The 18,800-nt window shown below is 35.5% G+C and overlaps 3 protein-coding genes across 8 annotated transcripts; 2 read left to right on the forward strand and 1 right to left on the reverse strand.

The window, feature by feature from the left end:
- Positions 1 to 211: 211 nt before the first annotated feature.
- LOC111021364 (DNA-binding protein, putative (duplicated DUF1399)) lies at positions 212 to 11,158 on the forward strand. 6 transcript variants are annotated; one of them, XM_088118572.1, is made up of 10 exons: positions 5,384 to 5,541; positions 5,952 to 6,124; positions 6,758 to 6,875; positions 6,965 to 7,219; positions 7,611 to 8,066; positions 8,207 to 8,745; positions 9,241 to 9,439; positions 10,018 to 10,173; positions 10,249 to 10,319; positions 10,475 to 10,635. In XM_088118572.1, exons 2-10 carry the CDS (start codon positions 5,967 to 5,969, stop codon positions 10,491 to 10,493), a joined length of 1,971 nt encoding a protein of 656 aa, XP_087974698.1. In that variant the 5' UTR covers positions 5,384 to 5,541; positions 5,952 to 5,966; the 3' UTR covers positions 10,494 to 10,635. The 6 variants fall into 6 exon arrangements, with proteins under 6 accessions (XP_087974696.1, XP_087974698.1, XP_087974697.1 ...); XM_088118571.1 differs by having other exon boundaries at positions 10,249 to 10,356; positions 10,475 to 10,620; XM_022298304.2 differs by having other exon boundaries at positions 10,442 to 10,606.
- On the forward strand, positions 362 to 1,953 carry LOC111021403 (Exostosin family protein). The gene has a single exon (XM_022298358.2). The coding sequence runs from the start codon at positions 440 to 442 to the stop codon at positions 1,814 to 1,816; it is 1,377 nt and encodes a 458-aa protein (XP_022154050.1). The 5' UTR covers positions 362 to 439; the 3' UTR covers positions 1,817 to 1,953.
- Positions 11,159 to 13,017: 1,859 nt separating the features above from the next.
- On the reverse strand, positions 13,018 to 18,027 carry LOC111021356 (Flavin-binding monooxygenase family protein). Its single transcript, XM_022298287.2, is given in 8 exon segments — positions 13,018 to 13,168; positions 13,171 to 13,365; positions 14,971 to 15,144; positions 15,228 to 15,363; positions 15,944 to 16,026; positions 16,102 to 16,251; positions 16,488 to 16,558; positions 17,011 to 18,027. Coding segments are annotated over 8 exon segments (1,443 nt in total). The 5' UTR covers positions 17,618 to 18,027; the 3' UTR covers positions 13,018 to 13,141.
- Positions 18,028 to 18,800: the final 773 nt, after the last annotated feature.

Genomic DNA, 18,800 nt, shown 5'->3' on the forward strand with positions numbered 1-18,800 from the left:
AAATCCGTTAATAAAACTCACAACCTCTTGGTTTGGTGTAGGTACCAATTATCCCTCTCCATACTAAAACACAAATCCATTAATAAACACAATCATTTAACCATGAAAATTTTTTAATAATTGAAAATTCAAAGAGATTAAAGGCCATATTATTTTGTATATTTTGAAGAGAAACAAAAAGTAAATCTTAAGGGAGAGAAAAAAGAGAAGGAAATTTCGCGGATTCGATAACAATTGGAATATATTTTCAACTAACAGACGTCGGCGCATTGGGGGAACAGAAGCAAGAACCTCGAGGAGTGAGAAATTTCACCACCGACAATGGCGGATCATCTTCTTCATCTCCACACTCTCAATCCAATTCCAAGGTAAAATTTCTCATTCTTTCTTTCTCGAGACATCAGAGAGTGATCACAATTTCTTTTAACTTCCATATATCATGGCCTGCAAATCAAATCCCAATTTGTTCTTGTTTCTGTTTATGGTATTCATTGAATTGAGACTCGCCCAGCAGATTTCCCGCACTGAAAACGATCCAAAAGACTGTAAAGATCGTTGGATTCACATCAGAAGCCTCCCCTCCCGATTCAATCTCGATCTCCTTTCCAATTGTTCTGAATACCCAATTTTCGATGATTTTTGCCCTTATTTGGCCAATCACGGCCTCGGCCAAAAGACTCACAATCGCTCTCATAGTTGGTACAGAACCGATCCCTCGATGCTTGAACTTATTTTCCATCGCCGAATGCTTGAATATCCTTGCCTGACCTCAGATCCGGATTCTGCTGATGCGATTTATCTTCCTTATTACGCCTCCATCGATGCCCTGAAATACCTCTATGGCCCCGAAGTGAACTCCAGCGCCGAGCACGGCCTCGAGCTCTTCGATTTCCTCCGCCGGAACCAGCCGGAAGTGTGGAACCGCCGTTTCGGGCATGACCATTTCTTGGTCATGGCGAGGCCGGCCTGGGATTTCTCTCAGCCGTTGGAGAACGATCCCCCGATTTGGGGCACTTCGTTCTTGGAATTGCCGGAGTTTTTCAATGTCACGGCGTTGACGTACGAGGGCAGGGCTTGGCCATGGCAGGAGCAAGCCATTCCTTATCCCACTTCATTCCATCCCCCCAATCTCGCGTTCTTGGAGTCTTGGTTACAGAGAGTCAAGCAATCTAAACGCTCCACTTTGATGCTCTTCGCTGGCGGGGGCGGCGTCTCGGTGACTCCCAACATCCGCCGGAGCATCCGTGACGAATGCGAGAACACCACCGCCACCACCGATGGCGATTACCCCGCCACCGCTGGGGGCGTTGGCCGCAATCGCGATGCCAGTCTGTATTCAAACTTGTGTGAAGTTGTGGATTGTTCCAATGGGATCTGTGAGCACGATCCTGTTAGGTACTTGAGGCCAATGTTGCAGGCAACTTTCTGCTTGCAGCCACCCGGAGACACCCCGACACGGATGTCGACATTCGACGGGATCCTCGCCGGGTGCATACCGGTGTTCTTCGAGGACCTGTCGGGGAAATCTCAGTACAAATGGCACTTGCCGGAGGAGCAGTTTGAGGAATTCGCAGTGACAATACCAAAAGAAGATGTGGTGTTCAAAGGGGTGAAGATTTTGGATGTGTTGATGGGAATTCCTAGAGGGAGAATCAGAAGGATGAGAGAGAGAGTGATAGAGCTAATTCCTAGAGTGATGTATAGAAAGCATGGAAGTTCATTGGGTTTAAGAACCAAGAAAGATGCATTTGATGTAGCCATTGAAGGGACATTGCAGAAGATTGGATTGAGAGTGAAAGAATTGAATTCAGAGTAACAGAACAGAGAGATGCTGGTTTATCAGTGTTTATTTGTTTCTGTAGAGCTTTTTCAGGTCTCTTTTTGGCTAAATTTATGTAATTATCCATTATGTTTTATGGTTTGATTTGTGAATAAGAGAATTCTTTGGCAAAATTGTGGACTTTTTTAGAAGAGAACTGAGATCCAAATGAAGAAAGGAGTGTAAGAAACATAGGCTATTTGGGTGAAAGGAAGAAGAATGAACTTTGTGTTGAGTTCAAGATGAAAGTCTGAAACTGCAGTGGCTTTCTGCTTCCAATGGCAGCACTTTTTAACTAACTAGAGAGCCGGATTTTAGACTTGAGTATAATTCATTCAATTGGGTTTAGACGAATTTTGAGAGCTTTCTCTCTTAGATGTCTTATTTTTATAAAAATATTTAAATCTTAATTTATGGAAATGAAAATCTTGATGTAGATGAATATTTTTGAAGAAGAAAAATTATAAAAATAAAAAATTCATAACAAATACTTAATTTAACAAAATAAACAAATATTTTACTCTTTCAAAATGATTAATAATAATATTATGGCTTATTTTCATTGATATTGTTTTTATATTTCTTAATTTTTTGAACAATACTATAGAAATAATTAAAATGTTAAATCTATGTACATGTGAAAACAAAAATTTAATTCTCTTTTAGCTTAATTGAAAAAATGGTTTCTCCTAAAAGATGAAAATGTTTTTTTTTTTGACGTAAAGTTTGTTGAGAAAATTGACAAAATAAGCATTCTATAAGGGCTTTTTAAGTTTTTTAATCAGTCATTTGCTGACATCACTTTCCCACCAAATGACCCTCACTACCCTTCCACTGACTTCCCTCCTTATTTCTTCTCTCTACCTCCATCTCCCTCTTTTTCCAGATTGTTTTTTTCATTATTCTCTTTTCCTCTTCAACAAAGTTTTTTTTCTCATTCTCTCTAAAGTTTCTCTTTTACTTCTTCCATCTTTCTGTATTTTTTCTAATTACTATTATTCCCTTTCTTCTTTATTGTTCCCGTGACTTCGCTGACGATAGCTGCATCAAAGCCGACGAAGGAAGTCATTCACCAAAGAAAGAAGCTCAGTGGAAGAGGAATGGGGGAGGAGATAAAGAGAGAGAGCGAGATCGAGATAAAGAGAGAGAGCGAGATCGAGGGTGAGCGAGAGAGAGATCGAGGGAATCTAAAAATAATATTTTTAATGAGATTGTTTTTTTTATAGTATCTAAAAATTAATTTTGAATTAATATTTATCAAATCAAATTAATTTTGAAAAAAAACGGAATCTCAATATTAATTCAAATTGTTTCCCGAAATCTCTGATAGTTTTAATTATAATTGAATTTCAATTCCCCCAATTTTACTTTCTCATCTTTCATTCCTAATTTAAATTTTAATCAAATGTATCAATTTAAAATCTAATTAAAAAAGAGATTTTCGGAAACAAATTGAATTAAATTTCAAATTCGAATAATTAGATTTTAAATTGATATTTTCATTTGATTAAATTTTAAATTAGGAATGAAAGAGATGAAAGCAAAATGAGGGGTTTTTAATTCAATCCTAATTAAAACTACGTTGAGAGATTTAATGAGATTGAGAATAGATTTCGGGAAATAAATTTGAATTAATATTGAGATAGTATTTTTAGATTCCCTAAATTCTCGCTCAACCTCGCTCTCTCTCGCTCAACCTCGCTCCCCCATTCCTCTTCCGCTGATCCTATTGCAATTGGGGGCTTCTTTTAAGCCAGCCCACCAAAGAATTCCACCTCGACTCCCTCTACCAGAGAATCCAGGGAAAGACAAATAACCAGCCAACTATTATGTATGCCTTCCTCTCATCTTCCTTATGGAATGGGCTCCTCCTTAGAATTAACGAGATCGTTAGTCTTGGATGAATCTTCTTCTTTCTTCGGCGAACGACCTCTTCGTCGGCTTTGATGCATCCATCGTCAGTCACGGGAATCATGGAGGAAAAAAAATTACTGAAAAAATAGAGAAAGAGGGAAGATGGAAAAGAGAAACCCCAAGAAAATTTTAGGGAGAAAAAAAATCTGGAAAAAGAGGGAGATGGAGGTAGAGAGAGGAAATAAGGGGGGGAGTCTAAAATATTAGTGGAGAAGAGAGAAGAGAGATGAAGTCTGGAAGAGAAAAAAAAGCAAGAAGGGACATGGGAGGTCATTTGTCAAAATTGATGATGTCAGCCGTGACTAGAAAATTAAAAAACTTAAAAGAGACCCTTCCAGAAGGCTTATTTTGTCCATTTCCGAAGTTTGTTTAGGTTGTTAAATCATAATTAACCCGTTTTTTTTTTGTTTTATAAATGCTTTTTGGATGGATGGGGGACCCACAATGAGAAAGAGAAAGGAACAATGGTGATTGAGTTATTATTATATTTTCTCAATTTTGTTGTATGTTGTGTTGTTGTTTGTCTATTTTAATTTTTCTTCTCTTTTTATTAATATGTCAATAGTTTCCCTGATATCAAAAAAGAAAAAAAATGACAATAGATAAAAAAATATCTACAAAATATTACTGGTATAAATATAATATTAAAATCATAATTTTTAACTTATTTAAATATAGTGAAATGTTTTAATTGTTCATTTAAATGTTTGTTAAGAATTTTTTTATCTTTATAATTGATAAAAACCGACTTTTGAGACTTAAAAACGGCCTAAACATTACTACGTGCATGCTAATTACATTTAAAACTCTTTATTAAGAAAACTAAATAATAAATCTTTCATAAAATAATTGTACAAAATAATTAAAAGGTTTTATTCTAAAAAAGAATTACATAAGACATGGTAAAATAAATAAGTTTTAATACAATTAAAAAGAAGACGAACTTAATATAGGGGTGAAAATTCATGCATAACCAGCAAGCCAACGAGGTGAGACATGCATAACACATACATATATCATAATAAATATAATCACGTGAGACCTAAATTTTTGTCAGTAAAAAATCATTTTCCTTTGTTGAGGTGGACAGTTAACACATCATTTCAAAAATGATACCAACTCTCTAAGCGGGTTTCATGAGTAGAGTCAAAGTCAAGTCTCACTCGACAAAGCGCCTCAATCTACGATGTACCCGCCTAACGCCTCTATGTACATCTATTTTAAAAAACTAACTGCCACTCAACATTAATTAATATAATTTTTTTATCACAAATTAATTAGTAGGTAATACTACTAGCTCATAAATTTTAAATAAGAGGGTAGATGGTGGTAAAAAAGAGGACAAGATTTGGAGAATGATAGAATATGGTTTGATCCTTTAAGTCTGATTTGACCTTATTCCAGCCGACTACAAGACAACTTTCCAGTAAAAAAAAGTAAATGTCTTTAACATTGAGTTAGATGCTCATGTTTACGATATTATTGATATTTAAAACTTAGATCATACACAAAAAACGAGCATAACTTAACCATAATTGACATATATCTCCAACCATACCATCCGCGAATACAAAATTTCCAACAAACTTGGAGATATTATAACTTAACTAATATCGTACTTTGAAAATAATGAAGCAGAAATTTCCTCAAGCTTTCTGATTTGACCTTGTTTTTTTTTGTCTTTCCCTTGCAAAATATCAAACATTTCTCTCCTTCTCCTTTTTTCTTCAGAACTCCATATTTTCTTCCTTCTCCCTTCTCTCTGTCTTCTCTCATCTCCAATTCTCGCTTGCTCGAAGACATTTAAGGTACTATCTAGTTTTTTCTACTTGGATTAATTATCTTTTTCTTCATCATTCGATCTGATATAATCTGGTGACGATAGTAATTTAATACGAACTGTAGGAAGGAAAAAAGAGTTGAGACCAACGCATGTTGTCTAGGGGGCTATGATCTGTTTTCAGTAATTAGAATTTGACATCTGGTTTTGATCAACTTCCAACTAATTGGAATTTCTCTTGTAAAATTGATTTTCATCCTTCACTCTTGACTCAAATACGCATGCAGAAGTGAATTGAAAATCAGTGATGTAATTTTCTGAATTCTTTATTTATATGGGTATGGTTTCGCGATTATCTTTAGATTGATGAATAATATGTAAATAATTGAATTGAAGAGGGCACTTACGAGTTTGCTGGATGGGTGGTGTTATTCATAGGCTTGTTCTGCGAAAATGGAGAAGGAGCAAGAGCTTGAGTGGGCGGAAGCTCAGGGGATTGAAATAAGTGTTGACCTGGTAACTGTGGCCAAACGTCAGCTTCAGTTCCTCTCGGCTGTTGATAGGAAGCGCTTCCTTTATGAAGGCCCTAGCCTTGAAAGGGCTATTTACAGGTAAGAAATCTGGGGATTGATTTTTTGTTCTCGGTGGCATCAATGCAAAGAAGGTAGTCTATATCAATGTGTTTAAATATTGGTTCAATTATAAGTTTGGTTTGTTACTTTTCTAGATTGTGTCTAATAGATCCCTGAACTTTAAAAACGAGTCCCTAAATTTCAAATTTAAAAATTGTTTAATAGATCCCTAAACTTTGAACTTTGTATTTAATAAGTCAATGAAGTTTCAATTTTGTGTTATATAGATCTATAACTTGTGAGACGCTTTTAAAAATTCCAGAATCTATTGGATACAAACTTGAAAATTCATAGACGTATGAGTTACGAGATACTTTTTAAAGTTGAGGTACCTATTAGATACAAAATTGAAAGTTTGTGGGCTTATTAGAATTTAGACACAACTCTCAAAGTTCAGGACTAAACTCGTAAGTTATCTTTAAATATTTTTCTGTTACTACTTGTTTATCACGATTATGAGGTATAATGGTTTTGGCTACAATTTTTTATTCTTAAAGCCTTGTAAATTTATGGTATGATTCTCTTCGATTACTCTTGGATTATTACTCCATTGCAAAGTGATGTCTGAGCTTTAGATGTCAGATTTCTGAAATGTTAAAGTTTTAATTGTAGGTATAACGCTTGCTGGCTTCCATTGCTTGCCAAACATTCTGAATCCCCTCTGTTTGAAGGACCTTTAGTTGTCCCACTTGACTGTGAATGGATTTGGCACTGTCACAGATTGAATCCTGTACATTCTAACCTTTAGTTTATATAGTTCATTGATAGACCAGGCTATGTAGTTGAGTTGCTAAATTTTTTTTTTCTTGATTCGTTTAGGTACAATACAAATCTGATTGTGAGGAACTTTATGGGAAAATACTCGACAATTCTAATGTTATATCGACCATTGGGAATTTTTGTCTAAGAGAGACTGAAGAAGTTTGGAATGAATTATATCCTGAAGAGCCCTTCAACTTCAACCCAACAGGAGAGTTTCAGGAGGATTTCCCAAAAGTGCCCTCTGGACTTGCAAAATACACCAAATATGATCTAGTTTCAGCTGTTAAAAGACAGAGCCCCTTCTTTTACCAGGTATTGACTCTGGACAGTGAGAATTTATATTGAAATGTGCCTGATGAACTTGACTCTAGGCTTAAAATGCTTAATTCCCAAACAAAAAAAGTTATTTACAAAAAGGGAATATTCTCGTTTTTGTCTTTGCGTCATGTGGACTTTTTTCCTCAATCACTGGAAACTTTGATCTTACAAGTCTAAACCTTGTTTTTGTTTGATCTTTCTTTTAGGTTTCCTCTAGGGCTGAACTTTCTTTTTCCATTTTCTGCATCTTTCTAAAGACGGCATTTATGTTTCCAGTAAAAAATATAACATTTTACATGGATAGTATTTAGCAAATACAACTGCATTCAGATGATGAAACTTCAACCACTCATCATATGTTTTGTCCATAAATTGATGTGGACAGGTGTCCCGGCCTCACATGGACAATGATATTTTCCTTCAAGAAGCTGTGGCTAGATACAAAGGATTTCTATATTTAATAAGAACAAACAGGGAGAAATCTATAAAACGTTTCTGTGTTCCAACTTATGACATTGATCTAATTTGGCATTCTCATCAATTGAACCCTCTTTCCTATTGTAAAGACTTGAAAAAGGTACTTGGTATGATATTGGAGCATGATGATATGGATTCAGACAGAACAAAAGGGAAGAAACTGGATACTGGGTTCTCTGGAACTACCAAACAGTGGGAAGAGACATTTGGTACTAGGTACTGGAAGGCAGGGGCAATGTATAGAGGCAACGCCCCATCTCCTCTTATGCCAAGTTCTTATTCAACTGACATGCTTAAAAATCATGTGGTTTCATCCCAAGAGTGTCAAAAAATAGTTCATCTTCCAGAACTAAAGTCTGTGGAGGTATTTCCTTTTCTTTATGTATTCTCATATACCATACCCATTTTCCCCATGAAGTTTTTATTAATATTTTAAGGTCATCCAACTTTCAAATGGACTTATTCTACTGCCATATGTTGTATGTTTCGTATTTCTATGTTCAGGTCCTACTGGAGTTTGTGGAAGTTAAAAACGTACCAGACGGGTTGAAAGGCAATCTTTTTGTACAATTTATGAAAAGTCAACCTGATGCTATATTCAGTACCAAATGGAAACTAAGCATATCCTCCGAGACAGGGGTGAAACAAGTAGCTTCTTTTCAGTGTGAACCTAAAGGAGAGCTGCAATTTGACCTCATCTGCTTAAGGACTTCCAACATACCTATATCACGGACTCCTCTAACATTGGGCTCAATTTCAATCCCGCTGGAGGACATTTTTGCTCCAATCTCTAAGCTGTCAGTGGAGAAATGGTTGGAGCTGAGGCCAGGTTCTGGGTCTGTAAGCTCAAAACCAATATCCCTTAGAGTGGCTATCTCATTTACCGTTCCCAACCCTGCACCACGGGAACTTCGTATATTTAGTGCTCGAGAACTGTCCAGATGCACATCTTTTCTCCCTTCCTGCACAAGGATACAACAGGCGAAGGGCTTGACACAGGTCATAGATGAAGCAGGCAATGATGTTATCAGCCTCCAATTGAGGTAAGGTGATTCTTGTTATCTGGAAACCTGGGATTTGATACTAATTCATAGTCACAAGTCACGGTTATGGTCTATGTTGGAAACAAAAATTACATATTCAGTGTTTCCTCTTTCTCCAATGCGTGTCTATATGTTTGCACTCTAATGTAAAGCGATATTGAAGTACCAGTTTTTGTAGATTAAATGTTTTTGTAGATAATGATCCAAGTCTCCACTACGTGTGCTGTTTGAACTGGTTAGACATCCCATCTGTGAAGCTCATAGCCATTCTCTTTACCCAAGTCACATTCCTCCAGACCAACTCTAAGAATAAATATGTTTATTATATGACAGATTGGACTCTACTTTATTACTGTTCAATATCAATTAGCCAGTTTATATGATTATAATATATCTTAGTTACAAACTTTTAACTGGTAATTTAGCTGCACTTGCTAGTAATGGCATTTTATGCAGTTATTAAAATTTTGTTTGTTTTGGTTCCTTTTTGTTAAGGGATTCTCTGAAGGCAAAGGTGGGGAGGAATTCCGTTCCAAGTAAGGAGGTGATTGGCATAACAACATCTGGTGAATCATGCAATCTTGCTGAGTTAGTGAAGACAGGGTGGTCTCTTATTGATGGTCAGTGGTTACTTGATTCTAGGCAAATGCCCAATGAGGATGGCCATCTTTTCAAGCTTGAGGGCAACAGGCTGGTATGTATGGCGTCTCTATTGCAGTAATTTGATTCTGCCCTTTAAAGGATAAACACTTTGTCTGCCTATTATGTTGTTCTGAATGTTTATACCAATTTCTTTCTTGAATCTTCTTAAGATAAATTATGCTGCCATTTTCCATATTGCCTTGAAAACTAGTTCTATTGGTGAGAATCATTACTCAATGAAACTTGCATATCATGAACAAGTCAATATAATTATTTGAATCTGTAAAGTTTTCATCTAATGAATACTTTCTAAATGCATTTTTGGGTTTATTCTTGGAATCCAAAATTTTCTCTAACAAAAATTTGTACTCACAATTTGAGTACATTAGTTGATTTACGACCCTGCACACCACCTTCACCCAATATTGAATTTCCTAAGAGTACATATATTATAGGTCAGTTTCCTAGCATCTTATGCAAAAGATAATATCTGCCCTGGATGGCCTTGAATGTTTAAAGTACCTTTGCATTTAAAAATAACATCTCAATTGAATAGTTTTTCAGGCACCTTTGCATCCAGATGACTTTGAAAATGTTCCTATTTTATGACAAAATATTTGCTTGGTATAGGTGAAGTTCTTCCAGGGCAGGAAGCTGGATTATGAACCGAAACAATGTGAGAAACATAACCATGAACAGGACTTCGTGACTGCAGTTGAATTCTCTGCAGAATATCCATATGGAAGAGCGGTGGCATTGTTCAACTTCAAATATGGAGTTATCAAGGTACTACCATGCACTATCTATTTTGGAAATTGAATGTTTGAGAATGATACTGACTTTCTCATCTGTAATATAAAGATAAAGGAAGAATGGATGGTGGTGCCCGGAATCATGACAGCTTTTCTTCTTCACACACGGAAGAAAAAAGGGTATAATGGCTTAACCTTAAGTGACGAAAAATTGGAGGTTGACACTGTTCCTGAAAATGTACATACGTCTCATGAGGAAGAAAAAAGTACGAATCTAATCAATTTGTCCTTGCACAGTACAGATCTAAAAGACAATTTTTCTGAAGGAAATGCAGATATGCCAGTAGAAGATGAGGCATTTAGCAACGGTTGTCGGAAATATGCAGGTGATGGTATTTCCAAAGGTAATATAACAATGCCATTGAAAGGGGACACTCTTAGCAGTCGCTGTGGTGGCTGTGGTGCTGGGTGCGGTTCTGGGTGCAGAAACATGGTAAAGAGCAGTGGATGCGGTGCAGGGGGTTGCGGTGGTGAGTGTGGAAGCATAGTAAAGAGTGGTGGATGTGGTGGTGGCTGTGGTGGATGCGGTGCAGGGGGTTGCGGTGGTGGGTGTGGAAGCATAGTAAATAGCAGTGGCTGCGGTGGATGCGGTGCAGGGGGTTGCGGTGGTGGGTGTGAAAGCATAGAAAAGAGCGGTGGCTGTGGTGGATGTGGGGGCGGTTTTGGCTACAAATCTTCTCAGTCAAATGAAGGTAACCATTTGAATGATGCAATTACTGCTGGAAACAACTTGTTAACTGCTTGAGATTTGTTTTCAGATCATAAAATGCCCAATAAACAGAGTTTATGTAAGTTCACATAATAAAGTAGAGGGAGAGCCTTAAAACCTACCCAAAAAACATATCAAAGTCATAAGTAAGTGTATATGCCTTATGATCTGTAAAGTGTTTGGCTGTGTATATATTGACAAATAAATGTGTAAGCCAGTTCTCAAGTAGGGCTTGGCTTGCTTGGGTCAATGTACATGCATTTCATCTCTATTTCACAGATGATGGGAGAAATTAGGCTTCTATCACTATCTGCATAACAATAATTCTCTAGCTATTTGGGATTTACTGAAACTTTCTTGGAAAAGAAGGCATCTTCTTCTTTAAATCTGCAATTTGAAAATATGGTTTTTGTGCTTGGATTGTAATCCTTCACAAATGAAATTGCAAATTATAATTGATGCCTATATATAGATGTGTTATAATGTGTGAACATTTAGATTATGTGCTCTTAGTTCCTGAGTTTTGTATTTTTTTTTTCTTTTTTGGTTTTGGAAAATAGATTTATTTAGAGGGGAAAGTATCAACTTTTTTTTCCCTCTTTTTTGGTGGTTTGTTTCTGTTTGGGGTTTGTGTTTGGTCTCTTAGGTTTTAATAATACTTTTTTTTGGGTCCTTGAGATTATTCCATTGTTAGTAAATCTAATGAAATGCTTATTGGGTTCAAAAAGTAATTTATATTCTATGATGTGGCAAAACATTTTTCTTTTGTGACATGGCAAAAAATGAGTTATTATCATTATTATTTTTTGTCATAGTTAAAAGTTATAAAAACTATTATGTTTTTTTTTGGCAAAATAACATAAAATATGGTTAGGGACAATTCTAATAAGGTTTCATTTTGAAACAAAAATATATATTTTTTAATTTATTTCTATGACAATATCAATTCATCGTTGAAATCTCCAAAAGTATAAGATTTTGTATAAGATTTTGAACTTCTGAAAGGTCCAAAAGTGTAAGATTTTGAAACTTTAAGATCAATAGAAATGAAGTGTAAGATTTTGAAACTTTAAAGATCAATAGAAATGAAAAGGACTTTCCTTCCTCTAATCATTGAAGAAGCATATTTCAAGTGGATAAAGATAATTTAAAAAATCCCTTAGTCATCGTGATGGACAATTGACTGAATATTTTATTTAATTATTTTATAAAAATGAATATGAAATTAATGGTGTTGATGGGGCAATAAAAACTATTTGTTATTTTTATTATATCAATGTGGCAAAAACAATCATTCTTTATTATTATTTGTTTCCATCTATGTTATCTATATTTTCATGACAAAGCCTATGAATATGACAAAATGGACCATTCATAATTACATATGGTCATGTAAGAACAAACTTTTGCAATAGCTCAAATAAAGTAGAAGTTATCTTTTATTATATTTTCACTTTTATTAAAAATACATTTATTTTAGCAAAATTTTAAAACTATTTTAAAAGGTAGATAATAAAATAAAGAAATACAAAGAAATATTTTAATTTTTTAAAACAAAAAACAAAAACAAAATGATTGTTAAACGGAACTATAATTTTTTTTCTTTTTTGATATCTGTGTGTACGGACTAGCTTGCGCGCGTACCTCGACTGAGTGACCATAAATTTCCCGGTAGTGCCTAAGAGTGGAAACAATATCAGTTTTTTTGGGTTTTGAAGCAGCATCCTAATCCAAATACTCAATTTTGATTCTTAAAAACAACCACCAAAATAAGCCATTCAATGCTTTGCTTAGTAGCCTAAAGTTTTAAATGTAGATGAAAATGTCAAACTCTCAATTTCATAGAAATGTCGATAATGTCGATAGATGTTTCTAGAAAGATTATAAAAATTTTAAAAAATATATAAAAAATATAAATTTACAAATAAGCATTTCATTTCTAAACAAGTTTAAAATGATTTAATATTAATATCATTTCTATATTAATAATATTTTGTTAATATTTTTTGTATGTTGTCAATTTTTCTACAATATTATAAAAATGTCAATTTATCCTTTACGTTGTTTTCGACACACAGAAGTATCAATGAAAATATCAACATGTTGACGAAAATTTAATACCCTCGCTGTGCCATATGGATGATATATTATTTTCATTTTTATTTTCCAGTGTAAGATCCAACAGGGAGGATCAAGAACACATAAATATGTTACTTTACAAAATATACACTTGTCAAACATTCAAATGTGAGTGGTTTTTACACTTCTTTCATTTGAAGTGTACTTGCTAAATTCCTCGTAAGCTTGACGAATCAACTCGTCGTCATCAGGCCATTCGTCACGGTAAGACTCGAGATTGGCAATTTTATGCTTGTGAGCAGCAATGTACATTTGCTTTCTCCATTCTTCAAAGACAGGACAACCACATGTTGCTGCAAGCCAGTTATAGTACTCAGGCTGCATTATAAACATCCATACAAAATATCAGCAAAACAAGAAACTTGCTCACTTAAATACTATACTGTAATAAGCCTGGTACGGAATACACATTCGATCGAAAATGGAATTTTATTTATTATGACAAACTTCATGACAAATTAGACACTGCACCGGCTATATCACGTTACTACTTAGACCCTAAAACACATGATCAATTAGGAGATTGGAGACTCTACGCAGCTTCTCTCCTTTCTTGTTGAGAATCATTAAGTTCATGGCGCAACCCCACTAACCTTTGAGGACGCTTCATCCACCCCAAAGGCTAGCTCGAGGAGACTATAAGAATTATAGATTAAGTCAAATTACAAGTTTAGTCCCTGAACTTTTAGGTTTGTGCCAAATAAACCCCTGAACTTTATAATGTGTTTAATACACACCTAAACTTTCAATGTCGTGTCTAATAGGATCCTGAACTACAAAAGCATCTAATAGGTCCATTTGGTATTAAATTTCAATTTTGTGTCTAATAATCCTTATCTATTTGATATTCTTTTTTAATTTACAGATCTATTAGACATAAACTTGAAAGTTCTAGATCCGTCAATTTTAAAAAATGTCGAACAGGCCAAGAATCTATTAAACACTTAAAAGTTCAAGAATTTATCAGACACTTTAAAAGTTTAGGAATCTATTACACTTTTTAAAGTTCATAGACCTATCAGACACAAACTTAAAAGTCTAAGCTAAACTTATAAGTTAACCTTTAAAACTGAGTTTTCAACTTGGGGCTCGAACATTGTGCTTCGACGAAATTAAGGTCTAGACGAAGTTATTTACATCCATTTATTTTATGTATGCAAACATACTTTATTGATGAAATAGTTCTTAAAATTAAAACTCAAGTGAAGGAGGTGTCATGAATCCCCTTGTATGCACACAAGGAGATTCTCCTTATAGGCCTATCAATGAAGGGAGTGCATAGTGTTATGCATTTCCATGGCTTCCGTTTGGACTTCAGCTTCTTGCTCCAAGATATAACCTTTTTCTTTTTTTTTTACCCCGAATACTGAACTAACTGATGTATGATTTAAGTAATCTCACGAGACAACCATTTAACTCTACAATATTTAGTTATCAAGAAACTTATAGGTGGGCACCTTGGAGTCAATGAAGGGAGTGCATAGTGTTATGCATTTCCATGGCTTCCGTTTGGACTTCAGCTTCTTGCTCCAAGATATAACCTTTTTCTTTTTTCTTTTTACCCCGAATACTGAACTAACTGATGTATGATTTAAGTAATCTCACGAGACAACCATTTAACTCTACAATATTTAGTTATCAAGAAACTTATAGGTGGGCACCTTGGAGTTATATAACTCCAAAGTTCTTTGCCGACCCATTTTGGTTGATATCCCCCTATTCTCTCATATGTTCTTCCTTGAAAATTTTAGCTTCAGTTTTTATTTTTACCCTCTCAAGGCATTTAGCCCCCCTTTTGGGGTTCATTCTTGGTTTTTACTCTTCCTAAACAATGCATTTGGCAAGAAATAAAAAGGACTTGTGCTGATGAGGGCTTCACAAAAAAATCATTATAGGCTTGTGACTAATAAGCATAAAACATACCATACGTTCACCCATTTCATGGGTAAGATGCTTGGGCTTGCCAAAAGCTTCAAGATCGGCATAAAAAGCTCTAACATCTGCCAACATCTCCTCTTTCGATGGAAGCGCAATCCTGTTCGACAAAACACCAGCAACCCAATTGCTTTGAAGCTCAAACATAGGAAAAGGAGCAACCTGCAGTATGAGAATTAAACACAAGGATTATTTATTCTAACCATGAAGCACAACCGAACTTCGGGCCATGATCGGAGACTTACCTTAAATGGTAACCCGACAAAAGAAAGCCCCGTGGCCAAGGCTGGGGGGAAGACATGCTTGTATAGGGGTCCTACACGGTTGTCGTCCACGGTGACAACACCATTGGTTTCGAGAAAAGGGAAATGATATTTGTACCTTGAAAAAGAAAAGGTATAAAAATGCTGCCAACTAACTGCAGTTCTTATTATAATTCAACCCTTTTTTTTATTTTCATATCAAAGTCAAGAGTCAAGATCAATGTTCAAAGCAGTGTTTCAGTCAAATGCCAGATTCTTTTAGCCTCCAAGTTAACATTTTGACTATTTCGGAGAAGTTTTTGTTTCTCCAATAATTTGCACCTAAAATCCAATGTGGGTCTACATGTCAAATTCAATTTACTCCAAAATTTTCCCTCCCTGTGGCCCATTTGATAACGTTCTTGGTTCTCGATTATCAAAACTCTCATTTATTTGATATTTGCACCAAATTAGTATCAAAACTTACAAAAAGGTACACCTACATAATTTTTTTTTGGATAAGAGACAAATAATCCTACATAATGTGTATAGCATTTTTTCAGTCATTAATAGTTTAAGGTCTGTAGTTCATTCTCCTCATATAATAACAAGACTTCAATCTAAATGTTGTCTAATGTCTATCATTACTTGGATGCATATTGTCTTTCTAATATTCTTCTACCTACATCGAAAGCTCGAGACAACCTACAAGATCATACCCGGTGCAGTGCAGAATAACATCAGCCAGGACAACGCACCCATCTTGAAAGACCACTGAGCCATCTTTACGAACACTTTCAATCTGCATTTTGAGTAAATATTAGGGCCTTAAAGACCTCATCCAGAAATACAGATCCCCTCCAATGCTGAGTTATACCATTGGATGAAATGACACATTACTGATAGATTCTGTGTCAAAAGGTACTGTTTTAGCTGATCTGCAGGCAATGTGAATTTCTTTGGCAACTCCAAGGAGCTCCAGAGAAATGTCCGTACCACTTGAAGAAAAACCAATCACGACAACAGCCTGTCCGAAAATAGAAGAGAATAAACCATATTCTGTTATGATCGTTTCATCACATAAATGAAAACTTTGTTGAAATACAAGATTTAAAATGTGCACAACTAAGTTTTTGATATCCGTGAGTGTCCACGTGCACAACTAAGTTTAGAATCAGAAAATGTCTCCCCCTAAAACACCTATGATATCAGTATGCATGCAAATTAGCATAGGTATAAGAATATGCAGCAATATGAATGTACCTTACCCCGAAATGGTTCGGGATCACGATAATTGTGACTATGCACTTGCTCCCCAGGCCATCCATCAATCCCTGATAAGAATATTATAAGACAAAATAAGGAGAATACAATAACATAAAAACTAAACAGACAACACAACACAAGAAACCTCAATATACACAAAAAACGACAGTAAACAAGCAAGAACACAATCGACTAAACGGATATAAATCCTATAAGTATTGGCTAACACATCAAAACAAGAAGCCATCCATTATGAAGCATTGAAATTACTTCATTTTCAAATTAGTAAACAAAGCATCCAAGATGTTTAAAACTAACAATATAACTAGAAAAAAGTAGGATTAGAAACAAAGCATGCATCCACACAACAGATTCCAATTCCATCTCCTGTCTCAAGTCTCATGCTTCAACTTCCATTATCATCTAAAGAGAGTTCATAAGGATCATCATCAAATCTCTAATCAAACCCCAAATAAGACAGCAAACAATTGGGATTGAACTGAACAACTTTATTTATTACCAGGAATCTCTGCCACTCGAGGCTGCGAATAATTCCCAACACAAACAACCACAGCATCAAAAATTTCATCATCAACAGCTCCACCTCCAGTTGTAAATCGAACCTTCCATTTCCCAGGCTCCACCAAGCCAGCAAAAACCACCTCAGTCCGAAACCTCACCAATTTACAGATCCCAAACTCATTCGCAAAATCTTCCAAATACTTCAAAACCTCCCGATGGCCCGGGAATCGCCTCGGATCTCGATCCTCCCCTTCTCGGGGCACGAACGGGTAATCGCGGGCCCCCATGAGTTCTCTGGGGAGATTCGTGCGTAGAGATTCGTAGAGGCTGCTGTGGACCCGGGTCCGATCCGGGTCCACCCCAAGCGGGTCGGATTCGATCTCCGGCGAGTAGACCCAGATCCCTCCGATTTGACCACCGCGCTCGAATACCACCACGGTATGCCCCTCACGGCCGAGCTCACGGGCGGCGACTATACCGCCTGCTCCGGCGCCGATGACGGCGACACGGCGAGAAATTAAGGGTTGGGATTGGGAATTTGGGGACTGTTTCATCATCATTAGCGGAGGCGTGGCCGTGGGGAGGAAATTCAAGCGAGCTAACATGTGTTTGAAATTGTATTGTAGTACAAATTTTTTCGATTAGATTATTGAAGATTCGTTGGAAAAAACTTTCTTTTTTTTTGCCCTTTTCTTGGGTGGGTGTAAACTTTCTCAGTTTCTCTATATAATATTTTGGGAGTTTGGGTATTATTTATGATCTAATATGTAGCGGTTCACAAGAAAGATGTTATTTCTTAAGAAGAATTTGAAAAATAGAAGTAACAAGAACATATTATAGAGAAAAAGATATGCTACTTTGGAATATGAACGGTTCTAATTCTGAAGAGATGATAAGACTGCTAGTGGATATGATTGGATTGCATCGAACAACAAGCACGTTTCATTTCTTTCTTTCTTTTTCTGTTGGCAGAATTTGAAATTGAATTTGGTTCCGTTTAATTATGAATTTACTCTTTTTAATTCAAATTAACCATCGTAAGTAGGATTAATTTAAATGGACTAGAGTTAACTGAAAGAGAGTAGATTCAAACCTACGATAATCACTTACCTTAAGAATTAATTTCTATATATTTTTCGATATCAACTATTACAAAGGAAGCAACTATCCTATAAGATTAGTTAAAGTGAACACAAGCATACTCGAATACTCACGGATATTAAAAAAAAAAAAAAATCAAATTCAAGTCCCATGATTTAAAAGTTTCATTATAGTCTATATAATTAGATGAAACCTTGTACTTCTTGAAAAAATATTGAATGAATTTGCTACAATATAGTTACCTCCTAAAAATAATTGAATTCAACTTCAAAAATCTCTAGCTCTATTAGATATACATTCTTAGGATTTTTGTTGGATCTCTCTCATACCTACATTCTCTATCATCTCTAAGTTCAACTCGTTCCATCGTACAAAAACTTGCAATGGAGCCATTAAATACCCCTCAAGCTCCAACCAAGAAGGGACTCTCATCGAGAGACCACAAATCAAAAATAAATTAAGACCTATCATAGAGAAGGAAAAATACTTAGCTCCTTAATAGTAGGAAAGAATCTTATTCTTAACACCATTACAACTTTGAGAGAAAAATGAGAAAATATGAACATATTATAAAAACTAACAAGTTATCAATTTTTCAATAGTGTTAGGGACAGTATTTTCCAACAAAGAAATCCAAATCCAGTACTTATCATACAAAATTCCGTTCCCAACCTCAATTCTCTCAAA

Source organism: Momordica charantia (genome assembly GCF_013281855.1).
Source record: "Momordica charantia cultivar OHB3-1 chromosome 10 unlocalized genomic scaffold, Mcharantia_2.0 BLBB01000010.1, whole genome shotgun sequence".
NCBI classification, from domain to species: domain Eukaryota; kingdom Viridiplantae; phylum Streptophyta; class Magnoliopsida; order Cucurbitales; family Cucurbitaceae; genus Momordica; species Momordica charantia.

What these genes read in the sequence shown, in the direction of transcription:
- LOC111021403 (XM_022298358.2), top strand. Translation starts at nt 440, where the DNA reads ATGGCCTGCAAATCAAATCCCAATTTGTTCTTGTTTCTGTTTATGGTA.
- LOC111021364 (XM_088118570.1), top strand. Translation starts at nt 5,967, where the DNA reads ATGGAGAAGGAGCAAGAGCTTGAGTGGGCGGAAGCTCAGGGGATTGAA. An exon ending in CAGAACTAAAGTCTGTGGAG is followed by an intron (nt 8,067 to 8,206) that starts GTATTTCCTTTT and finishes TTCTATGTTCAG; the next exon opens with GTCCTACTGGAGTTTGTGGA. An exon ending in TCAAATATGGAGTTATCAAG is followed by an intron (nt 10,174 to 10,248) that starts GTACTACCATGC and finishes TGTAATATAAAG; the next exon opens with ATAAAGGAAGAATGGATGGT.